Source organism: Panthera tigris, chromosome E1 (genome assembly GCF_018350195.1).
Source record: "Panthera tigris isolate Pti1 chromosome E1, P.tigris_Pti1_mat1.1, whole genome shotgun sequence".
In the NCBI taxonomy this organism is placed as follows: Eukaryota; Metazoa; Chordata; class Mammalia; order Carnivora; family Felidae; genus Panthera; species Panthera tigris.
In genome coordinates, this window is record NC_056673.1 from 46,601,157 (window position 1) to 46,627,812 (window position 26,656).

The 26,656-nt window shown below is 38.9% G+C and overlaps 1 protein-coding gene across 2 annotated transcripts in view; it reads right to left on the minus strand.

Moving 5' to 3' along the window:
• Positions 1 to 25,204, minus strand: part of SMURF2 (SMAD specific E3 ubiquitin protein ligase 2) — a 116,628-nt gene extending 91,424 nt beyond the window's left edge. For both annotated transcript variants that reach the window (XM_042967679.1, XM_042967678.1), the window contains exon 1: positions 25,092 to 25,204. In XM_042967679.1, coding sequence (XP_042823613.1) covers positions 25,092 to 25,143 — 52 coding nt within the window. In that variant the 5' untranslated portion in view covers positions 25,144 to 25,204. The remainder of the gene's footprint in view (positions 1 to 25,091) is intronic.
• Positions 25,205 to 26,656: the final 1,452 nt, after the last annotated feature.

Consider the following 26,656-nt stretch of genomic DNA (forward strand, 5'->3'; position numbering starts at 1 on the left):
CACACTGTATATGTGTGTATGTGTAGCCACAAAAGGCTACGTGAACCTGTTTCCTTAAAATATAACCTAACCTAATGCCACAGACATTCCATATTTGTGTTTACTTGTCATACAAATATATTTTTAAAATGTGTTTTGAGAAACCAGTCTTAAAATTTTTTCAATTAAAAAAACTCTAAGTCCCATAATCAGTTGCCAAATATTTCATGCCAGGCAGAAGCATCTCAGCCCTATTTTTAAAAGACAAAGCACATTATGCATACGCTACGAAAGGATTCTGGAAGTACAGATTAGACATATTTCCTGCCCTTAAGAATTTTATATTCTAGTTGGGAACCCATGACTAAACATCTATCAAACTAGATAGATGTGTTAATTGTGTTTAGTGCTAAACAGTGTTAAACTGAACTACCAAAACACATCAGCACAAAAGTCAGTCCAAAATAGGAAAATCCAATTAACAAAACAAGTATTTATCAAGCACCCAAGTATATGAAGGCACTGTGTGTGGAAAATAAACACCATAAAGTTCTAGCATCCAGCAAGGCAAACAAGCACAGTTAAGACAAACAAGCACAATAGAAAGCATTAAACAAGTGCCTTAAGTACAAGCAAAGAATTCTGAGATTTCAGAAAAAAGAACTCAAACTAGCTTCTAAGTTATCTGAAGAAGCTGTGCAAAAGAGGTATAATTTTAACTCTAAGGATGGGTATGATTTTTAATAAGTCAAGATGAGACTAGAGAAGAGATAACCCAGGGGAAAGAAACAGACAAAATTTTTAAATGGAGGGGGCAAGATATATGAGAGGGTAAAAAGAAACACTGCAAGTTCTGTAAAACCTAGGTTAAATGAAGGGAAAAAGAGAAGGCTTTAAAAAGGGTAGACCGGGTTATTTTTTGGAATGGCCTGAATGGCAGACGAAGTCTGGATCTTACCCTGTCAACAACAGGGAGATATTAAAAGTTTCTTTCTGAGGAGAAAGACATGATCAAAGTGAAGCTCTCGGTAAGATTAATCTGAGAGTGATGTCCAGAAAGGACTGCAAGGATTCAAAGCAGAAAAACCTTTTGTTAACTACAGCAACAATCTCAGTCTGATGTAATAAAGACTGACTTATGGTAGTGGAATGAGCAAGAATGGAAAAGGAAGGGATGGGTCAAGAGAAATTTCAAAGCAGAAAAGGCAGGGCTTGCCAGAAAAGGCAGGGCTTGACAGTTAGGGTTGGGAGGAATGGGGAATTAATTATAAATCCAAAATTTCTCCCTTGTTTGGAAATGTTTATTAACTTCTGACTACCTACTGGATAAAAAATCCAGACTCCTTACCCTATCATTTAAGTCACTGTACAATCTGACCTCGGGTGTTTCGTTTCTTCCCCTCCCTACCCTACTCCATACATATAACTTGGCATTTTATATCCTTTGCTTTAGCTCATGCTTCTCTACCTGAAGATTAGAACAGCTTGAGTCTAGCAGCAGGCTTAAAACACTGGAATGACTTGGATTGAGAATGGGACAGAAGAGGCTATCAAAAGGAATAGAACAGGTTAACAAGAAAAGGGGACAAAACCCGCAAGCATCCTCTACTTCAGCAGTAGTCAATAAAACTGGTAACTGATTACATCTGGAGGAGACACATTAAGAAACTAGGCAGCAGAAGGAAATTAATAATTTCACTGTGTAATCTTCGTACAAGCTAAATTTGCCATGCATATACATTTAGCTCATTCATTTTTTAAATTTTTTATAATTACGTACAAAATATACAAAATCCAGGTAACAACTCACCTCAAATCAATCACAAGAGCAGAACAAGCAGCAAGACTTCTTCATAGTTCAAGCTAAATTGCTACCCCAGGGGAACTCTGATCTTTTCCCGTCTCACTATATAGCAAAAGTAAAAACTGTTAAATAGAGAAAAAGGCAAAGAATGTCTTTGCCTATCAATATAAATCTATTTTTAAAGTAATTTCCCTATTAAAGCACACTTATGGGCCACAGATGATTAACGAAAGAAAATGTTTCAATATAATTCCAAAATATAAGGTAATCCCTGGGTAATGTCTTCTTTTTCAAGTACTTTACAGTAATTTTCAAAACTTCTAAAATACATCTCTATTATTTTTTAATCAATTTTTCTTAAATGATATTATAAAACGGACAAGTTCAGCCTTTAAAATACATCCTAATGGACTTAAACTCAGGTTTTATTATTTAATAAACAAGCTCTGAACTCTCCTTACAGGTTTGATACAAATTACTTAAAGTAAGTTCCTTACCAAGTATGTTTCCGCCTAGATATAACACTAAGCTCAGTAGTTGCTCAAGGGGTATGTCACAGAAAGGTACACTAGCCCTTAAACTCTATCTCCAAAATTAACCAAAAGCTTAGGAATATGTAATGTGTGTCCAACCCAATTTCCTAGATTACTTAAGGCTTCAATGCTAAAATGCATTCAGACTGATTATGCAAACTAAAGAATGCAAGATCCTGAAACAGTCATTAAGATATTACTAACTAGGGCAAAAAAGGAGATTTACATTTTTACAAAAAAGTTCCAATACAGTAGACAAAGAACCCAGGTTGTCCCTAAATACTCATTCTTCAGCAATTCCAAAATACACGTATTTATAAAATGTGTGTGAGACGCAGACTTTAACCCTATAAGACTGTTTCCAGAATTTTTCTGCAAAACAGAAGTGTAAAAATTTTTATTTTCCATAATGCTCAGGACTATTTGAAATGTCTATTTTAGGTTGTCACATTTTTTTTTAATCTTTCAGATGTTTTAACATAATGTATCACTGAAGAGAAACCCACATCAGTTCTTAGGTTCATCTTAATCGTTAAACACACTGTTGAAGAAATTTAAAATCAATCATATAATAAAAACTACACTAATTCAGGACTCTGCAGACAGCATGATGTAACAGGAATGCACACCAGAACAGGAGTGAGGAGACCATAGCTTTGTAAGTCACTTAACCTCCCTGAACTACTTTTTCGGTAATATGAAACTGGACCTGATACCAGGAAGAAAAAAAAAAGTGTTCGCATATACAATTTTACATACAACTCAACGGATTCACAGTGCTAACCTGGAACCAATCCACAGACTTCTTAAATATCTACATACCAGGTTAATGTAATTACTTGGTTGTCGGCCAGCTTTAAAACTTGAGTGTTTCTACTAGCAAGTATTTTAGCAATAAAGCCATAAGGTAATTGACCAAAGCAGAGAAAAAGGAAAAAGTTCTGACAGTAAAAGTGATTAACCTGCCTAATAAAAAAAGACTTTCAAACTCAAAAATTTTTAGGCATACCATCTCTCTCACCTACAGAATTGCTAAATCCTAAAAAAGTGATAATGTTGGGAACGCTTGAGTAGATCAGTTGGTTAAGTGTCTGACTTCGGCTCAGGTCATGATCTCACAGCTACCAGCCCCGCGTTAGGCTCTGTGCTAACAGCTCGGAGCCTGGAGCCTGGAGCCTGCTTTAGATTCTGTGTCTCCATTTCCCTGTCTCCCTCCCTCCCTCCCTCTCTCTGCCCTTCCCTGCTTGTGCTCTCTGTCTCTCTCCCTCTCAAAAATAAATAAAACATTAAAAAAAATTTTTTAAGTGATAATGTTCATAGTTGGCCAAAGTATTTTCACAAGTTTGGTTTTCGGTCATTTATAAACAAGAGTCCCAATATATACCCTCTCTCAAGAAAAAATACACAAGATATTGCATGAAATTTCAAGGGAGAGTCTCCTACCCTGGACTGTTAAGGTTTATTGTCCTAGGACTTTGCCTCCTTCTGTCTTTCCCTTTGTGTACAAGGGTACAATCACCCATGTATTCCTCTTTCATAGTATGCTTCCTCATTTTGGTAGACATATCTTTCAGTACTTTGCTAAGAAGGGATAAGTGGACACGATTTTTTTGAGATCTGGCATGCAAAATACCTTTACTCTGCCTTCATACTTGATGGAACAAATGGTTGGGTTCTAGGCTACAAATCAGATTCCCTCAGAATACCAAAGGCAGTGCTCAACTCTTTTCTCAGTTCTGATGCTGCTGTTGAGAAGTCAGTGCCTTTTTTTTTTTTTTTTTTGGAGAGAGGAAGCAAGAAGGAAAGGGGGCAGTGGGGGGAGGAGAGGGAGAGAGAGAATCTTAAGCAGGCTCCATGCCCAGAGCTGAGCTGGACACAGGGCTCAATTTCACTACAGTGACATCATGACCTGAGCCAAAATCAAGAGTCAGACACTTGGGGTGCCTGCGTGGCTCAGTCGGTTCAGGGTTCGACTTTGATTTCAGCTCAGGTCATGATCTCGTGGTTTGTGAGTTTGAGCTCCACATGGGGCTCCACGCTGACCCTGCTTGGGATTCTGTCTCTCTCCCTTTCTGCTCCTCCCCTACTTATTCTCCCTCCCTCTCTCAAAATAAATAAACTTAAAAATAAAGAGTCAGACACAACCAACTGAACCACCCAGGCTCCCCATGAGAAGTCAGTGCCATTTTTAATTCTTTACGTGAAACTGAAAGTTTAAGGACTCAGTGGTGAGGCTCCCCCCACCCCGCCCCCACCACTGGCAACTGAGAACTTTCACTGTAGGGTGCCTGGCAGGGTGACCTGTTTCAATAAGAGGCTTAGTAGAGTATTTGTGTTTTCTCTGGAGCTGTCCAATATTTTCTAAAACAGCCAGTTTGGTTCACTTTCTCCACAAAGTAAGACTAACTTTTTATGAGGGCTGAGGAAGAACAGTCACCTGGCTGCCTGGGATGAAGTACATAGAGAACCTTCTACAAACTAAACCATTTCCCATTTTCAGCCTTACATCTCACCTGGAGCCTCAGAGATAGAGTGCCTCCAATTCCTGAGCCTCTTGTAGAGATCTAGATATGAACTAGTTGGAATACTGCAAGGAATCTGGTATATCCAACTACAGATATTTTATATATTCTACTTTCTCAGCTAAATCACCTACTCCAACCACCTTCCATTTTCCTGAATTTTTTTCACATCATGTATTTGCTTTTTTTCTCTTCTGTTCTTTTTGCTCTTTTAAGTGTACGTTGTTTTCATCCCCTTACTCTCATGGAACGGGGTTTTGGGAGAGAACAGAAATCAATGTTTGTTCAATCCCCCATGCGTAAAAAGACAAAAGCTCTTGAATGATTTTTATTTGATGCTAATATATATCCTAGGGTGCATCCAGGTTTTGTGAAGCCTGGAGTTTATAGTTTGAGGGGCCCAACTTGAAGAATAAGAATGTAGAATTTGCTTTCACACCTAACAGTCAATTCAAAATGGGAAAATCATAATTTTAACAACCTGACAAATACCACATCATAAAAACAGAAAACAACAGTATTTTTGTTAATTACACAGCCCTATAATACCTTTTTTCCTAGTTTTCCAGCCCCATACTCTTTATTTCTTCCCATATGACAGATTGTTTGCATTCTGTTTTAAGATAAAACTCACATCACATGAAATATGCCATTTTAAATTGTGCAGTTCAATTTGTTTTAGTATATTTCCAATGCTATACAACCACCACCATTATCTAACTCCAGAACATTCCCATCACCACAAAAAGAAACTCCATACCTAGCAACCCCACTAATAATCCACCTCATGTCTCTACAGATTTGCCAACTGGAATCATAGAAGAGGTGACCCTTTGTGTCTGGCTTCTTTCACACAGGATGTTTTTGAGATTCACTGATGCTGGAGCATGCATTACTACTTCATTCCCTTTTATGGATGAATAATATTCCATTATATAGATACACTACATTTTGTGTATTCATCAGTTAATGGACATTTGGGTTGCTTCCACTGAACTATTTTGGCTATTATGAATAATGTTGGTATGAAATTTTTGTGTCAACCTAGGGTTTTCAATTATCTTAGTTATATACCTAGGAATGGAACTGCTGTGTCAAATGTTAATTCTATGTTTAACTTTTTGAGGAACGGCCAAACTTTTGGCCACAGTGGCTGAACCATTTTCAATTCCCACCAACAATGTATGAGAATCCTTGCCAATGGGGCACAAATGTTTAATTTTAATGAGATCCAATTTGTTGGGTTTTTGTTTGGTTACCTGTGCTTTATGGTGTCATTTAAGAAATCATTTCCTACCCAAGGTATTATATTTCCATCTAAGAGTTTTCATGGTTTTAGCTGTTACACTAGGACATTAACCCACTTTGAGTTAATTTTTACACCTGGCGTGAGGTGGCAGTTCAACTTCATTCTTTTCCATGTGTACATCCAGTTGTTTCCAACATCATTTGTTGAAAAGACTAACCTTTCCCCACTGAATGGTCTCGGCAACCTTGTCAAAATCAACTGACCACAAGTATACGAGTTTACTTCTGGACTCCCGATTCTATTGCATTGACCTGTCAATGTTTGTGCCAGTATCACACTTTCTCAAGAGTTTTATACTGCCACTTCCACAGAGATAACAAAAAAATAATTCAGTCCTTCCTCTAGCATACTTGAACCTATTTTTCTTGTTGTTTGCAGCTTAGAAAAATTTCTTCTAGCACAGGGCCATTATTGGTAATGTTATGTAAACTTTTAGGATGGTGGTGAAACTTGGGAAAACTCTTCAGTCTTTTTCATACGAAGCTTTAAGATTTGGAAGAATATTCACCAATTGGCTTTTGGCACCAAACCTTGCTCTTCCTCCACTAACCACATACTTCAGGTGCCAGATACCATGGGACACATTCATGTTACTGTACCATTCCTAAGTCTGCACATTTATGTCACAATGCCAGGTGAGTTAACATAACACAGAGTACTCCTAGAAACTATCCCTATACTGGGATGGCTAACAATACCTTGACAATACATGAACAGACTATGAACCAAATAAATAAATCCTGCTGATACCCAATTAAATGTATCCCCAATGTCAGTTTCCCCCACACCAGATGTCCTAGATGCCTACAGCCATTCCAATACCACCAACATGAGGACAAGTATGATAGAGGGGAAGTCGGTGAAAAAAGAGACAGCAATCTTAATTGATTGTGCTCAGGATATCTTACATTTGCAAATTCTTCATAACTATGTGATAATGTACAGAAGTTCTGTTTCTTGATCTGGGAGCTGGTTATATAGGTGTGTTAAGTTTGTAGGAAGTCTTAAGCTGCACTTATGATCTCTGCATTTGCCCATGTATATAATATATCCCAATAAAAGATTTTTTTAGTGTTTATTTATTTTGAGAGAAGGAAAGAACAAGCAGGGGAGGGACAGAGAGAGAGGGAGAGAGAGAATCCCAAGCAGGCTCTACGCTGACAACGCAGAGTGTGACACAGGGATTGATCTCACTAACTGTGAGATCACGACCTAAGCCAAAATCAAGAATTGGACCCTTAACCGACTAAGCCACCCGGGCGCCCCAGCAATTAAAGATTTTTTAAAGTGACCATGTGAACTCATTGCTAGGGTCCCTCCCAGGCCCTCTGATAGAATCTTGAAAGTTAACGTTCGTTAGTCTCACGAATTTCGCTAGTTTCATGAGATTCATAGTAAACTCACCTCTATATATAGCAGATTAGATATCACAAGCCACCCTGCCAACTAGCCATGGAACTTAGAGAAGACACACATGATGTCCCTAAGCAAGTTACTCACCTATGGGAAAGAGATTAGACTATAACTCTAAGACATCTTTCTAGCGGTCATTCTTTCAAGAAATATTTACAGAGTACCTCCCAAGTGTTTATTTAGTATTATACTAGGTGAATGAAACACACACAGTCCCTGCCTGCAGGAGCTCCCAATCTAGTAAAGACAAATGACAGTGACCAACATTAGGAAAAACTAAGAAAATTTAAGTATGGATTTTAGTAAATAATAATGTATCATTATTGGTTAATTGTGATAAATGAACCATACTAATGTAAGATTAGTTAATAACAGGGGAAACTGGGTATGGAATATACAGGAACACTGTCATATCTTTGTAGTTTTAAAACTAGTCTAAAATTAAAGGTATTTTTACCTTTAAAAGACAATAATCATGTAAAGAAATTAATACAAAAGTGAATTTATTAAATCCTCTGAACTTAACAGGATATAGCAATAGACAATGAGGGTAGAAGCTACTTTAGACAGAATACTTAGGAATTCTTTAGGATGACACAGAAAAATAAAAATAAGCAACAAGATAAAGAGGTGCGCCTGGGTGGCTCAGTCGGTTGAGCGTCCGACTTCGGCTCAGGTCATGATCTGGCAGTCTGAGTTCAAGCCCCGCGTCGGGCTCTGTGCTGACAGCTCAGAGCCTGGAGCCTGTTTCAGATTCTGTGTCTCCCTCTCTCTCTGCCCCTCCCCCGCTCATGCTCTGTCAAAAATAAACATTAAAAAAAAAAAAGATCCCTCCTTCCCCCCACAAAAGAAAATACATATAAAGTCCTTGAGATGGGAAAGAGACTGACCTTTTCAAGAAATTAAAACAAAATCAATGTGATTATAAAATAATGAGCAAAGGAAAGACCAGTCAACAGAGGCCAGATTGTACAGGATCTTATGCAAATAATTATCTACTTCATTTAAAGCATAATGGAAAGCCACTGGAGGATTTGAAGGGAGGAAAATTATCCAATTCACTTTTTTTTTTTTAAACATATGAAGCTACTCTGTGGAGAATGGATTAAAAAAGGTTAAAGTAAAATAACAGGGATCTGATGGGAGAATACTAAAATTATTTAACTTTTAGCCCTGAACTATAAAATTTTTTCAATATAAAAATCATTCCAGAGAATTAAAGAATTGGTATCTTTGCATAATTTTTTCAAACAGTATCTGCCTTCTTTCTTTTTACCAGTCTGCTTTTGTTTCCATTATCTTTTTTATGCTTTACCAAAATCTATGGATATACATACATATATACACACATATATATATATACACATATATATACACACATATAGATACATACATATACATACATATAGATACACATACATATATATACGTACATATATATACATATATATACACACACATACATACATATATACACATACATACACACATATGTGTATGTATATAGATACACACACACATACATACACACACATTTTTTTTTTTTTGGTAATCTCTACCCCCAACATGGGACCCTGAGATTATGAGTCATATGCTCTACCAAGTGAGCCAGCCAGGCACCCCAATATACTTTAATAACAAACTATCATAACTCTTCTAGAAGCTGTTGAGTATGCCACTTGTTAAGTGTTCTCTAATAAAATTCCTGGAAACTTCAAAGGCAGAACATAAAATAAATTATAGAAGCCGAAAAATGCTATCTAGTAGATTAGGATACCAAAGAGTATGCAGTCCAACCCACAAAACAAAAAGAAATAGCCAACAGCTGCCTCCTATGACAATTTTTTATGGCTGCAAATTCTTGGACCCTTTTTCCATCAAGAGATGAGGTCTATGTTCTTTCCCCTTGAATCTAGAGGAGCTTGTAATGAACCAACTTGCTTGTAACCAATAAAATGCAGCAAGGACTTCCTAGACTACTTCAGAAAAGAAGATGCAGCTTTACCTTATTTTCAGGACTACTGCTGGTGCCCTGAGCCTGTCATGCCAGCAGTGTGATTGCCCTAGAGCCGCCATAAACTAGCCTATGCAGAGAGGCCTAATGGAAAGGCTCTCCGATGACCTGAAGAGAGACAAATGCCCAGCCTACCCCCAGCTATTCCAGCTTCAGACACCATCTGAATAAAACACATGACAGACTCTGAGCCAAAACCACCCTTCCCAAACCCCTGACCTCCAGAAACCATGAGATAATAAAATTATTATTTGTGTTTTAGGCCTCTAAGTTTTGTAGCAATTTTTTTAAATGTTTATTTATCCTTGAGAGAGAGAAAGAAAAGAGAGAGAAAAGAGAGAGAAAAGAGAGAGAAAAGAGAGAGAAAAGAGAGAGAAAAGAGAGAGAAAAGAGAGAGAAAAGAGAGAGAAAAGAGAGAGAAAAGAGAGAGAAAAGAGAGAGAAAAGAGAGAGAAAAGAGAGATTGGAGGAGGGAGACACAGAATCTGAAGCAGGCTCCATGCTCTGAGCTGTCAGCACAGAGCCCGATGGGGGGCTCAAACTCAAGAACTGCGAGATCATGACCTGAGCCAAAGTCGGATGCTTAGCCGACTGAGCCACCCAGGTGCCCTTGCGGTAATTCTTTATGCAGCAATTCTAACAAGCCTTTATAGCACATATGATAATTACTTCAACTAATTAGGGGGAGAGAAAAAATTTGTTTGGTGAGCAATGAGGGAGGATTTTCCTGATAGAGCCTGGCTCTATTTGCAAAAGCTATGTCATAACCCACAGAAAGTCTAGTAAGGCACATTCTTCCTAAAGTCAACATAATTAGCCTTACAGCCTCTATAGATTCTCGCCCCGCATCGTGATTCTCCTATAGCAAAAGAAAAGTGCATAAATATACTTACCACGCCACCAAGCAGCCAACTCAGGGTCTTGCATTATAATCCTTCTAAATTTATCTACTTATTAACAGACCAAATCAATCCCTGGCCTCTCTTCAACTAAAATGAGTGAGCCAATTACTGCAGAAGCATCAAAACTGCCAAATGATGCAAAAATTATTAGGCTTACTCTCTTTTAAAGAATCATCACACATTACCACTAAGAGAGACAGACCTTTTAATTTATGTATCTCATCCAGCTCTTTTTAAACTTTTATTCATTTAATTAACAAATACCTAATGAGCACTGTAGGTACGCAAATGAGAATAAGAAAGAGTTCACAGCTACAAAGCAGCTCCCAGTGCTATGAGGAAAACATAAATACAACCAAGGAATTTTAAGTCAGTATGATACGTGGCACAATGAAGTGTGCTAAAGTGTTGTAGGAGTATAAATAAGGGTGTACTGGATGTTCTCCATTTGTTCCTCCAGATCATTCTCCACCCTTCACCTAGGACTTCGTGTCCCAAGAGGCTGACTTTTATGGACTACACAAACTAGGCTCCCTTGCCCCCTGGCTTCAAACTGGGTTCAGTGAATAAGAAGCAAGAGTGAGGGTCTCTCTGGGCTCCTGTAACTACTCTCTTCCTTTGCCCTTGCTAGCCCAAAGATGGTGCTAGTCCCTAGGCGCTGCACTACACCTTGTCGTATTCCTGTAACCCTGTCCATTTCTTGTCAGTGGTCCCTTCGTGACGTTCACTTTCACCTATAGTGAGAATGTTACCTATTTTCTATCAGGACTCTAACTGATAGAGGGGCACCTAACTCTGCCTGAGGAAGTCTGGGAAGACTTCTCAGAGGAGATAATGCTTCAGCTGTGTCTTAATAGGTGAGTAGATTAGACAGGAAGACTAGTAAGAAAGGAAAGTAAGGAAACAACACTGTCAAAAATTTGGGAGACAGGAGAAAATGTGAAAAGCATAAGAAAGAGTGAGGAGTTCAGGGTGGGGGGAGGGGCTGAGGGGGTTACAGTGTAAAAGAGACTTGAGACATACCAACCGAACAATACATAGACCTCTCCTGCATCCTGATTAGAACCAATTAGTCCAAAAGAAAAAAAAAAAAAAAGGGGGGGGGGGGGAAGGAGGAGGAAAAGAGGCAGAAATACATCTCTTCATGAGATGGATAGGGTTTTCTTATTTTCAATTAGTTCACATATCTATGAGTGAGTATTTATTGTAAATATTCTATTCCTATTTTTTTCATTTTTATAACTATCAGTGCTAAGAAAACTTATTCACATAAATAAGTAGATGAGAATGAAAGGAGTTTTATTAGAGCCATGCTGTCAAATTATTTTAATTCTTTGAGTTACAGGACAAAAAAAAAAAAATCACAATCATGACTTTTTTAACTTTCTGGAAAATAATGGCATTTACTTGACATTTCTATATTTTATGAAAACTATTTTTAATGATTAGCTAATAACTTGATCAAGTCCTTCGATTTTGTTTAAAATTAAGGACTAGAGTACCTGACTTGGGAAAAGATGTTAATCAGTCATTGGAGTCACTGCCTTCTCAACAACCCAACCAGTACTCTGATTTGTCTCTTTGATGCCCTGGAATGCTTCTCACCACAGGACACTGTACTATTTGGGGTGGCCAAGAGACGTACCTTTCTTCTGTAAAGTAGAAGAAAATTTTAAAGACTGATCAACTTTAGAATCTGGAAATTGAGCTCCCTTAAAATTATCCATAGGCCTTCATTCTTGTATTTCACCCTCATTGTGTGTACCACTAACTCTAGCACTAACTGGTTACTTCATCCATCAAGGCTTGTCTCTGTTTATAATGCAAGTTCCCCAAAAGCAAGATCAAGGTCCAAATCTCTTCTTGAAATCCCAGTACCTACACCTCAATGTTAGGTACATGTAAAACTCTCAACAGATGTTCCCTGAATGAATATGTAAATATTTTTGTCAACATTCCACATCCTCTTTCTAGTTAGAGAAAACACACTTAAGAGTTAACCAAACTGGAAATCAGAAAAAATTTGAAATATCATCACCAATCCCATTTTAAAGTACTAAAAAGGTTAGTTTCCTACCTAAGCTTTTTTATCTACCTCAAATAAAAAAAGAAAAATTCAAAACTAGAAAATAGAAAACTAAAATATAGAAAGTAACAAAACTAAAATGTATTTCTTTTTTTCTTTCTTTTTTAAGTAAGCTCTACACCCAATCTGGGGCTCGAACTCATGACCCTAAGGATCAAGAGTCACATGCTCCACTGCCTGAGCCAGCCAGGCACCTCTAAAAGGATTTCTATTTCATTCCAAAGGACTTTTGGTTCAACTAACTTCATTTATACAGAACTGGAATAGTTGTACCAATTGTTTCCTCAAAAATCTATTACTATTCATGAGATTTAAGAAAAAAATTTCAAAATAAAAAATTTCATCAGATAAAGGTTCTCATTTCACTTTCATTGTTTCAGAATACTTATAAAGTTGGGATGTGAATAGTACTTAGATTATAAATGAGAACACTTTAAAACTATAGAGCTCTGGAAAAATATCATCTCCCTAACATTGACAGACATGTTATATACATGAATTTTCTTAGGTGATGCTACAAAAACAGATCTCTTTGCGGTGAATATCACACTGATATTTGTTACGAAGTAAATTTTGGGGCGCCTGGCTGGCTCAGTTGGCAGAGCATGTGACTCCCGATCTCGGGGTTATTAAGTTTCACCCCCACACTGGGTGTAGGGATTACCTAAAATCTTAAAAAAGAAAAAAAAAAGTAAATTTTGCTGAGTATGATGAAAGAGTTCTATTCATGAAGTCAAATATTAACTTGCAGGAATACTTCAGTCCTCTTGTCCTTCATAACTTTTGTCAAAATTACTAAGGTATAAATGTCAGTTAATTCAATGACATCACAAGAAGAGATCCTATTATTTGTTTCAAATGAGGTCCTACAGACCATGTAAGCTTTTTTCAATTTCCTCAATCATTCTTTAATTCACAAATATTTACTAAAGATATACTATGTATCAAGTACTACTTTAGGCATGGTATTTTGAATGTATCACATGTATTAAATGCCATTTTACTTTTCTTAAATTTTAAAAAAAATTCTCATACTTCTTCCTTTACAAAATTCCCAAAATTCAATTTTTAAAAAATTTAACCTTATAGTATTAAATTCGTATGATTCTGAATAATCGGACCAACCAATAAGTTTTCTTTGTTCACTAGGGAAATAGTTATATTTAAAGCCTGATGACATAAGATCATACACAAAAAATGAAAACCGAATTAACTACTGTTTGCAATTCTAATATAACAAAAAGAATTTTTGTATCTGTTCCTACAACACATGTAGCATACAGTTTATATAAGAAAGTTTACCTTAGGGGTACCTGGGTGGCTCAGTTAAGTGTCCAACTCTTGATTTCCACTCAGGTGACGATCTCAGGGTTAGTGACATCGAGCCCCCAGTACAGCTTGGCTGACAGCATGGAGCTTGGGATTCTCTCTTCTCTCTGCCCCATCCTCCCACCCCTTTGTGCGCATGCTCTCTCTCAGAATACTTTAAAAAATAAAATAAAGTTCATCCTAAAATATGCCAGTGTCACTCATGATAGATTCTAATTCTCCATCTCCATTTATTTCAAGTACATTCATTTGGACTTTAGGTTTCAGTTTTATAGGTCTTAACTCAGCCTGACATCTACCTGTGCCGAAATATCCCCACCTACTGACAAGAGGTGAAACTACAAGCCATTCTTGAAAGTACCAGCAAACTACAGGGAAATAAATGTATTAAGTCATTAAAGACTGGATTTGGATCCACACAGTTCCGCCACCTCCAAAAACCCTGAACTATTCAAACTATTCTCCAAAGCTCTTCTACTTTTCACCATAGGTACAGGGGAGGGAAGAGAACACAGTTAATTGCCTAAATGTTCACAATATGAGTTAATGACAAAAGTTATAACACAGTGGCTAATCTAACTACATGACTTCTTTGATATACTGGGCACCCCCAAGGTATACAAGACATCTATGCCCATAAGACATGATATCAATTAAATAGAAACCTATATTAATCCTTATTAATGTTGTACTTGCTCCTACAGATAACAGCGTATAATTGGTTATGACTAATTTATTTTTATTTTTAACTTTAATGTTTATTTACTTTTTAAGAGAGAGGGAGACAGAGCATGAGCAGAGGAGGGTCAGAGAGACAGGGAGACACAGAATCCGAAGCAGGCTCCAGACTCTGAGCTATCAGCACAGAGCACAACAGCGGGGCCCAAACTCAGGAACCGTGAGATCATGACCTAAGCCAAAGTCGGACACCCAATCAACTGAGCCACCCAGGAACCCGATGACTAACTTATTTTTAAAAGTCTTTGGTCAAAAATGACAAAATTCATTAACACTTTACAACTTGAACAGTATTTTTCACATACTTCTCACCCAGGAGAATCTTAAAATAAGTAATATTATCATTTTAAGCATGCCCTTAAAACTAAAAGCACAGGCACCAAGAAAGTAGGTGATAAAAGGCATAAAGCTTATCAGTGGCCTAACTAGGATCTAAACCTAAATTTTCTGCCTGCAAGTTCTATAGTCTTTCTATAACATTCCAACTGCCTCCCAAAAATTACCAAGTATATCTTACAGAGTAAATAAGATCTACATTATGGATGTCTGTTTTGTGACAGTTCCTAAGAATGTATTATGGTCAAATAAAAAAGTCGGCTTAGATTTTAATAAAATTAACTTTCTTGGTCTTGCAGAAAATACTTGCTCATAATATAATGCAACCCGAAAAATACCCAGAACCCAACACGCTTGTAACAATATGTCATTTCCTTTCTATTGCTCCATTCTTTATGTTTATTCTTTTTATGCCACTTTTTCCCAAAAATGATCTGAAGGGGCTGATAACTCATAAATAGGCATCCCTTGTTAATTCACACTTGTTGCAATTCACTTCAATCAGTAAGAAATAAAATAGTTATAAATTAGGGGCACCTTGGTGGCTCAGTCAGTTGAACATCCAACTCCTGATTTCGGCTGAGGTCATGATGCCAGGGTCATGGGATTGAGCCCTGTGTCAAGCTCTGCACTGAACATGGAGCCTGCTTAAGATTCTCTCTCTCTGTCCCTCTTTGCCACTCAAGCTCTAAAATAATAAATTTTTTAAAAGTCCATAACAGAAATTTTCAGGAGAAAAATACAGACCCTAATCTAAGTTTATTCTGATTTCTTACATCTCCATTCATGGTACTATATAATAAAAATAATCAATGCCTACAAACGTCAAGAAATTGATAAATATTTGTTGGTTGAGTAAATGAAATAATGGCTCCAACACATTATAAAATTCTAAATTAAAGACTCAATTATGCTTATTAAACTGTTATCAAAATGTCTATGAAAAACTTTTTAATCATTGTTTGAAATCAGAAGACTTAAAGCTATAGTTATCAAGAAAGTGTGGCTCATAAATGATAAACTTAGAAAGGACAAAATTACAGCAAAAAGTGGGACGCTTGGGTGGCTCAGTCAGTTGAGCGCTGCACTCTTGATTTCGACTCAGATCATCATCCCAGGGTTGTGGGATCAAGGCCCACACTGGGCTCTGTGCTGAGCGTGGAGCCTGCTTGGAATTCTCTCTTTCCCTCTTCCCCTCCCTCACCTCCCCCTCTCAAATTAAAAACAAAAACAAAAAACAAAAGAATTATAGCTAAAAGAACCAGAACAGAGTCCAGAAATAGATCTACATATATATTGTCAACTGATTTTCAGCCAAGGTGCCAGGACAATGCAATGGAAGAAACAAAGGTATGTGAACATATAGTGCCACCAGGAAAATCAGATACCCATATGGGGGGGGAAAAACCTTGACCATTACCTCTCACATCATATTTAAAAATTAACTTTAGAAAAGCCACAGATGTAAATGTAAAAGCTAAAATTATAATACAGGAGAAAACTTTTAGGACTGTGGATTAAGAAAAGATTTCTTATGAGGTGCCTGGGTGGCTCAGTCGGTTAAGTGTCCGACTCTTTGATTTCAGCTCAGGTCATGATCTGGCAGTTCATGGGTTCAAGATCTGCGTCAGGCCCTGTGCTGACGGCTCAGAGCCTGGAGCCTGCTTCGGATTCTGTGTCTCCCTCTCTCTCTGCCCCTCCGCCACTCATGCTCTGTGTCTCTGTCTCTCTCTCAAAAATAAACATTAAAAAAAATTTTTTTTAATTTCTTAGGACATAAAAAGCATGAATCATAAATGAGAACTTGATGAACTGGGCTCAATCAAAATTCAAAACTTCTGCTTTTTGAAACACTATTGGGGGAAAGCCCCAAATCAGAAGAAAATATTCACAAAACGCATATCTGATAAAGGACTTGTATCCAGAATACAAAAAGAAATCTCACAACTTAATGAAAAAAAATTTTTAATTATGAGCAAAATATTTGAACAGATATTCACCAAAGATAAACAGATGGCAAGTAAGTCCATGAAAAGATGCTGAACCCTGCAGGTCAATAAGGGAATTAAAATCATAGCTACAGTGAAATCTCTCTACACATCAATGAGAATGGCTAAAACCAAAGACGACAATAGTACGTGTTCAAGTGTTAGCGAGGATTGGGAGCGACTGGAACTCTTACGCGTCACTGCTGGAAATGGCACAACTTTGAAAATCACTTTAGCAGATTTTTTTAAAAGTTAAACACATATTTACCATATGACCCAACAACCCTAATCATTTACTGGAGAGAAATTAAAACATGTTCGCGCAAAGAGAATGGTCACAGCAGCTTTATTTGTAACGGCCAAAAACTGGAAAGAACAAATATCTGTGGATATTTGTGAATGGACAAACAAAATCAGCCATACATGCACAATGCAACATTCCTCAGGAATAAGAAGAAACAAACAACTGATACACAAGATGGATGGATCTCAAAAGCACTATGGTAAGTGAAAGCGGTCTGGGCCAGAAGACTACATACTGTAGGATTCCACTGACCTAAAATTCTAGAAAAGGCAAAACCCTAGTGACTGAAAGTAAAGTGGTTGTTGTCAAGGACTGGGGATAGGAGGAGACTGGCTGTGAAGGGGCATAAGGAAACTTTCTGGGAAAAATAACCTTTGTGCAATTTATGTAGTTAAATCCTACCTAACATTTTAGGTACTATTAGATTCATTATCATCAAGACTTATTTTATTTATTGTTTTGCTTTGTTTTAATGTTTATTTATTTTGAGAAAGAGAGAGTGCAAGCAAGGGAGGGGCAGAGAGAAAGGGAGAGAGAATCCCAAGCAGGCTCCACACTGTCAGTACAGAGCCTGACTGGGGGCTCAATCCCACCAACTGGGAGATCACGTCCTGAGCCAAATCAAGAGTCCAACCGACCTACCCTTGAGTTGAGTCCAACTCAACCAAATGAGCCATCCAGGAGCCCCAAGATTCATTTTAAAACTTGAGTTTTATGTCTGCTGTCAATTTTTAGTAAGAAATCAAACTGTTAAACTTAAGATACACATCAATACTTCTTAGCGTATCAAATGTGGTTTTTAAAAAAGTAGGCCAGGACTGCCTGGGTGGCTCAGTCGGTTAAACATCCAACTTTTGGTATCAACTGAAATCTTGGTCTCAGAGTTGTGAGTTCCAGCCCTGCACCCAGCCTGGAACCTCCTTAAAAAAAAAAAAAAAGAGCAGTTCAAGCCTTCAGAAGCTATTCTAAAACAAACATAAAATTCCTCTTTTTGTTCAATTAATTATACATTAGTGGAAAAGTTCAAAAGAAATGTTTTAAATGTAAATATTTTACTGTAAAAAATGCCAAGTACTCATACCCAGAAAACTAGCATTCAGTGAAATACTAACAGGATTAGCTTGCAACAAAATTGCTCTAATCAAGCAAAATACCTATTGCTGTGTTCCTAAATATAATAACTAAAATTAGAAAATACAATGAAAATGTCACAAATATAAATTAGCTGGAATTACATTCAAACATAGAAAATACCTGAACTGTCCTGAGCAATACAGACAAAAGCTTAAATAAATGTAAAATAATAGCGTCCTCCTAGGAAGGAAATTAAGTACACTTAAATGCCTCTTTTTCCCTCCAAAGCAAGGCAATTCTAATTACAACACCAAGGAAATTTCTTCTTAAACCTGACAAGTTTAATATTCATGTGGAAGAGCAAATAAGTAAAAATAGCAAAAAAAAAAAAAAAAAAAAAAAAAAAAAAAAAAATCCATCACAATGAGCGTATTAAACTAAATTATAAAGCTATAATAATGAAAAGAGTATGGCAGTGAACAAGAGATAACCTGACTCTATTATAACTAATTTAACATAACTAAAAAGATAGCACATCACTGTGAAGAGGAAGAATTAGTTAATAAATAATGATGAGATGACTAAACAGAAACTGGGGGCGGGGGTGGGGGGAAGGAATATCTTCCTAAACCATTTTTTAGAAACACTAAAATAAAATGTACTTAAATACTTACTAAACTTCTTAACGGAAAAGGCCTTCCAAATAATAGAATAAGAAAAACAAAAGAAAAGTTGAACAGATTTGACTCCTAACTAAAACAACAAATTTGTGCATGTCCAAAAATGGCCAGAATTAAAAGTCAAATAACAGACTGGGGAAAATGTTTGTAGCAAATATAACAACAAATTAACATCTTTTTAATTCTCAGGCAAATCATTAAGAAAAATACGAAGGCCCTAACAGACAAGTAGGAAAAGGCCAAACAAGTCAACAAAAATAAATATAATAAACAGGAAAATATTCAACTTCACAAGTTAATGTTTAAATACTGTATTCCATGAAATTAGCAAAAAATTTTAAAAACAAGAGCCAATGCTTGCAACAGTACTATAAAAATGTATGTTTATTTATTCATTGCTTCCCTAAACAGGCACAATTCTTACAGGAAGCAGCATGAGGAAAAATTTATCAAGAACTTAACAAAAGATTCACACTCTTTAACGCAAAGCACTCTTTCTATGGAAATATCCTAGAAAAATAATCCTTAAAAAAAAGTTATCTACACCAAGATGTTTAGGGCAATAATCGGTAATAAAAATTTAGAAACAAAAATTAGAACAAGAAAAAAAGAAGAACCAGTTTTGTAGCATCCTCTTAACTGGTTATCCTAAAAGCAGTCTTCAGAGTTCCCATCATCCCATTGCCTCAAGATTGATGTTTCTAAAGTGTATCATTTTGAGATAGAGAGAGATAGTGCAAGTGGGGGAGGGGCAGAGAGAGAAGGACAGAGAGCATCCCAAGCAGGCTCTGCACTGTCAGCCCGAGCCCAATACAGGGCTCGAACTCACAAACCATGAGATCATGACCTGAGCCACCCAAGCACCACCCAAGAATAATGTTTCTAAACATCAAAGATATGAAAGCTTACAATCCTTCCTCCTAAAAAAAAAAAAAAAAAAAAACTTGGCAAAATATAACAAGTTCCTAAATGGGTTGGTCCCTGTCTATAGCCTCAACTCTTGCCACTCATACCTAGTGCATTAGCCACAAAGAACACATATAGAATGACAGAGAAATACTTCTACGCCTCCAGTGTTCATTCAATAAAATGCCAAAAACCCTCAATCCAAGCCGAAACAAAGACTCTGGCTTCCCAGAGCTGACAGCATAGAAACAACAAATGCCCTTCAGTGAGCTGGGTCTGACACTAGAGGAAGAGCCTCTTAGTCACAGAGGAAAGGCCAATTCAGGTCAAGGAAAGTTCTAGGGAGAAGGGTAAGCTTTGAGTTGAACCTTAAAAGATGAGCCAGAATCTCAAGGGCAAGGGTAATTCCAAATAAATGGAATGTATATTTTATTTTTCCACACAAAATCTTAGACGTTTGTAACAGGCTCTCTAGACAGACAACTTGGGATTCTGACATGTACTTAACCTCTCCAAGTTTTTTCCTACCTCTTGGAGCTACCTCTTGGAGAATTAAAAGTGATAAAAGATATAAACTTGGTACAATGTCTGGCACTTAATAAGCATTTAATATATGTCAGTCATACAGAAACACACAATGCTGATTACAACAGTGTATTTCAAGGGTCTAGCCTTCTTAGAACAGAGAAAGTAACAGTAAACAAAAAACGAGACCAAAAAGAGAAAAAGTAGTAAGAATGGGGTTAAACAACATACTGCCATGTAGCCAGGGTCAAACAGTTCTCTGTATACACCATGATGATATCCTCATACTACACATTACAATACCATAATTTATATTCATAATGATACCAAATCATGAATAAAACATTAAGTTCTGTTAAATATGGTCTACATGAAAAAAGTAGGACATATTACAACTTTTGAAAACCTTCAAAATCTTCAAAAGACATCAAAAATGGCGACAATAGAAATCTTGTGTGCCTAAAGTGTGGCCCTTCATTTACCTTGAAAATTGAGTTACATGCTAAATGATAAATAAGCTAAATAAAAGACATGCTAGTATATATTATGATAGTTACAGTTCCACCAACAGGAAAAAAGTAGAATCCATGATTAAAACACCCTTTACTCACCAATGCAAACCAAACTACATGAGGCACCTACACAGGTTCAACTGCATGTCTGAGTGTTAGACTAGAAGAGGTAACTTAAGAGAAAAGTCAGGAGCTTAAGCTACCTCAGAAACCAAGAAAATAAAATGGGGACACTCAAATTACAAGCACCCTTAATTAGAAACCCATGAGACACAATTCAAGTTGTAATTTTTAAGGCCTTGAATCAATAAAATATACAATAAAACAATACTAAGATACCAGCATATCTAAACTGAGACTTTTAATGTTGATTTTCCTCAAGCTACACACAGGGTTAACCTCATTACTTCCAAGGGTTTTATAAATTAATAACATGAGGAACTGCATATAAAAACATTTAAATTACAAAAAGGTTTGCAATATACGTTCTGGAGAAGTAAGTCAGTTATTTCTCCATATCTAAGACACTTAAATATTAGAAATTATACTAAACTGCTTTTTTGAGTCTTTGGTTCTCAAAAACATCAATGATATAAAAAAAATTGCCCCAAATTTTTTATAGTAACTAAATACAAATAATATTTTCTATCCAAAGCATTGTAAGAAAAGCCTGTATCAGATATTCATAAGTATCATGTACACAAATTTTACATTTTCTAACCAATGTTCTATAGAAATAGTTGAAATTGGTAGCTTTACCATACAGCCCATTTTAATGATTAAGTGTTAATGTGTCATAAGAACCGAAGTAACTTGATGAACCAAATCAGATTTTAACCACCAATGGCCTGAGGAATCTCAAATGTGGGATTCAATTAACCCTACCTTCTTAGCACCAAAAATACCAAACAGTTCACTAGGTGATTGTGGGCTAAGGACTAATACAGGGGAAAGTATAATATCTGTCATGGGCAGAGATCTCGTGATTCAAATATTTCTTCTTCAGTTTGTGTGTGTGTGTGTGTGTGTGTGTGTGTGTGTGTGTGTGTGTGTGAGAGAGAGAGAGAGAGAGAGAGAGAGAGAGAGAGAGAGAGAGAGCGCGCGCAAGTGAGTGAGTGAGGGAGGGAGGGAGAGAGAGAGCATGTGTATGCGTGCGTGTGCATGCACGTCATCAGGCAAAAATTGTTTACACCTTTCAGGAAAGAGACAGCTCTATGTTAAAGATATAATTGAGTAAGTACAGTTCATAAAGCACCTTGGAATCAAAGGCACTCTATAAATTTAAAATACTAGTATGGTACTGACTTAAAGCAAAGAACAATAATTTTAAAGCATCTTACAGCCCAAGTGTATTATAAACCAAATAAAAATCCACTCTGGGATGTGACTTTTTAATTTTTTTTAGTGATCTTCCTCTATTAGGGAACCCGGATCTAAACAAACTATTAAACACTTAGTCTAAAGGTATGCCAAACATTTCTTAAGGTCTTAACAAAGAATCAACCTTTTTTTTTTTTTTTTTTTTTAAACAAAACGAGGCCTAGGTTAAATATTTTATTTGGCTTCTCAAGATGGACTGAAAAGTTGGGCACCAGCTCCAGACCAATTCCTGGACGCACATCAAACACAGCCCTGTCATTTATCCAGTCAGTCAAAACAATCTTTTCCATCTAACCCTTTAATGTTTATGTCCTAAAAAGCTGCTAATTGAATCCAGCTCTTGAAATCTATTTGTTAAAATCTATACCATCTAATTTGTAAATGGACTAAAATGAAAAAAATAGAAGTTAACTTTCCTGGCAAAACAGAAGAGAATCCACCAAATGTAACCAAAAAGTAGAGGGCAATGTTTTTATTATTTGAACAGTTTTTTCTTGAAATATGACAGAGACAAATTCCCAATGGTTTTAAAAAATTGAGAGTACCTCCAACTGTTTTTACAATCAAGGGGACACAGTGTATTTAATATTCCTCAGAAAAATCTAAAAATACAAAATCACTCTACAAATTTAGTCCAATGTGTCCTCTCCCCCGCAAAAAAGAAGTGTCATCTTTTCTCCTAAGTGAACTCACGAATTCTTATAATGTAGCATAGGCTGTAAGGAAACCACAGATAAACACTTTAAGATCTACTGAGTCACAGTAAAAAATCTCAAACTCATTTTAAAAAATTAAAATACCTGTTTTCTCCCTCATTTTCTCATTATGCATATAGCCTGCAAAGAAGTAAATGGCCAACAGCCTATTTCTGATGCTTTCTGCACACCTGGAATCACAGGTTCTTCCCATGATCACTGACACAGCACTGGGTCTACAGAGGAACAGCTGTGGATAAACTCTAAAGCAACAAAGATCCCTAATAAAGGTTTCATAAGAAAACAAGGAAACTGAATGGGGGAAATGGAGGGGGGCGGGGAATCCCCAATCCAGGTTTTCCATTAAGAACCACTCACTGAAGGGGCACCTGGGTGGCACAGTTGGTTAACTGTCTGACTTCGGCTCAGGCCATGATCTCACGGTTTGTGAGTTCGAGCCCCGCGTCGGGGTCTGTACTGACAGCTCAGAGCCTGGAGCCTGCTTCAGATTCTGTGTCTCCCTCTCTCTGCCCACCCTCTGTCTCTGTCTCTCAAATATAAACGTTAAAAAAAAATTCTTTTTAAAGAGCAACTCAGTTAATGATTCTTTGCAATTTTCCCTAGGAAAAGTAACACTGTCATAAAAGTAATGTATTTTTTAAGTTGCAGCCAATTTACAGTCAGGCTAAATTCTCAAAAACCAAGTTCACTGCAAGTTTTTATCTGTAAAGTTCAGCCAGTGGACTGGGATGTGACACACAAGCATTCAATTACAAAATTAGTCCATATAAATCTCTACGTCCACTGTAGGCAAACATAATTACAGTTTATTCTTACACACACAAAGAAAGACACACACACACACACCCAGACCTTTAAGAAAAACCATCTTTCTCACCACACATTCGAACATCGATGTGGATAACTTAGTGAATGGTAAAACCAGAATAATTACACTGATTTCAATTCCACTTTTCAAATCAAAAATAATTTTGTCCTTAAAATGGGGGGACACGACCATGTAAGAATACCGAAAACGGCACTGTGTAAGCAAAGTGTACCTGTAATGTCAAAGATTTAATGCACTTGGAATCATAAGCACTCTGTAAGAGAGAAGCCTCCTACCTAGCAACCCCTCCAGACATTCTTTTCCATTTAGAAAAGGGAAGGGGAGGAGGTGGGGAGGGAGAAAACTTCGCTTGCAAGTCTGTATGAGCACATACTTAGAAATGTCCACCAAAAAAAAAAAAAAAAAAAAAAAAAAAAAAAAAAAAGTGTGTTTTCAAAGCAGGTCTGGAGTTAGAAGTGAGACACAAGTTCTGCGGCCTACAAGGAACAACCCAAAACATGCTACCCTACAATCAAACACTTCCAAAACACAGAGTGTACAATGAGCCGGAGTCATCCGATCAGGCGGACACACCGGAAAATCATCCACCTCGGTCTCCACCCGTCCCCGAGTCGTGCGTTTCAGGTGTGCGGCACCAGCTGCTGTGGCTGGCGGCAGAGAATGAAGGTTTTGCACGCGGGCATAAGTGGGCGAACAAGTTAACAAGCAGGGAACGAACACACACACACACACACACACACACACACACACACACACACACACACACCCACACACACCCCCTCCCGTTAAGCGCTCCATCTTTAAGGAGTGTTTACTGCGCGCAGTCAGCCACCGGATTCAATAATCCCCGCCACAGGAGCTCCTCATCCCCCCCGACGACCCCACCTGGGCAGCAACCCAGGGGTTGCTCCCCGAGGCCCGGGAGAGAGTCGTGCTCCTCGGCCAAGGCTTTCCGACCTCCACTCCTCCTGCGATTCCAACCGGAGCAGCCCTCCCTCAACAAAAGACCCCCGAGACACCGTCGGTTTTTTAAAGAATTTCCCCACAAGGGCGAGTGGTTTTGCCATTACTCCCCCTGAACTAGGCCTTCCCACGTCCCCGACCCCCAACTCACCATTGATCACGACCCTAGCCCTTCCCAAGGCCACAGGCACCCCCCGCCGGTTCGCCCACCCCACGGCTGCCCCGGCCCGGCTCCCGCCGCCCCCCTCACCTGTCAGGCGCAGCTTGACGGGCCCGTTCCTCCGGCCCCCAGGGTTAGACATGTCCCCGGCGGCGGGGGCGGCGGCGGCGGCGGCGCTGCGGCCGCGGCGCGGGGCCCGGGGCCGGCGGGCGGGGCGGGGGCGACGGCGAGGCGCGGCGGAGTCACCACAGCGGCCGGGGCTGGGGCCCGAGCAGCCGGCGCCGCGGCCGCCACGGCCGGAGGGTCCCGGATGTGCCGAGCGTCGTCGCCATGAGCCGCGGAGGGAGCGGGACGCCGAGCTCCCCCCTCCTCCCACTTCTCCTTCCTCGGCCCGGGCCGCACAACAAAGCGGCAGCCGCGGCCGGCCGCGCCGCCTCCGCCCGCGCCCCCGCCGCCCGCACGCAGCCGCCTCCGCCTTTCCCTCGGCTCGGCGAGGCCCAGGAGCCGACGGCGCTGCTCGGCCGAGGCGGGCGGTGCTCGGCGGCGCCGGAGCGAGACTCGGGGCTCGGCCGCTTCCTCCTCCACCCGCCCTCTTGTCTGAGGGAGCCGGGTCCTGGGGCCGCCGCCGCCACTCGTCGGCTCCGAGGGGCGGGGAGGAGACGGGAGGCGGGGCCGGAGGGGCGGGGCCTGGGCGGGCGCGCGCAGGGTGCCCGGGGCGCGGGGGCGCGGAGCCCGGGCGGGCCTGGGCTCTGGCGGTGGGGGGCGGTGCTCGCTGCAGCCGAGGGTCCCACACAGAACTTGGGGGAGAGAGAGGGCAAAAGAACAAAGTGGCGGCGCGGAGCTCTGTGGCACCGGGAGGGGCTTAGTGTCCTGCCCACTTAAGGCAGAGCTTTTGTCCGTGCACCGCAGATTGCATTTATTAGACGCCTACTGCGTGCAGGACGCTCAGAGAGACTGAGGCGAGCAGGGTTGGAACCGAGTCCGCTGCCCTCGGGAATTTAGCGTCGCTGGGGTGAGGAAAAAGACACTGTTCTCGTACCGAGGGCTAATGCAAATCTCCTGGGATGTTTTGCTCCTGGTACGGTAGTTGCCACCTCCATCCAGGACTCACCTGGTGAACGGGATCAGGTTACCTGCTTGCTCGGGCTCTTTTTCCAGCTGTAGTGCAAGGATAGGAGATTGATAATAATGCTTGAAAGGAGTATCAACATGATAAACCTTGGAGAGCAATGTATGAAAAGCTTTTCATACAGTACTGTATTTCGTTATCTCAGGAGGAAAAATAGAAAATGAAATGAGTGTACCTTACCCTTTGACCCTGTAATTGCACTCTTGGGAATTTATTCTTGATATATAATAATACAGAAGATGTTCTTTGCAAAGTTCAGTTAAGAACAAAAGGGGAATGAATGAGCAGCCTCCTGATGAATGGTATTACATCATCCGCATCGATTTTTATGCAGCCGTTTAAATGGTAATTATGAAAATCATATAATAGCTTGAAATGAACAGTTTACAAATAAAGTTTAAAAGCAGAACAAAAGGTTGTATGCATGCAAAAGTATCTAGGACAATGAAAACTAAGAATAACTGGGGGAGACGGGAGATTTTTATACGCGCTTTGTTAGTTTTGCTTAAGGTTGTTATTAATGCAA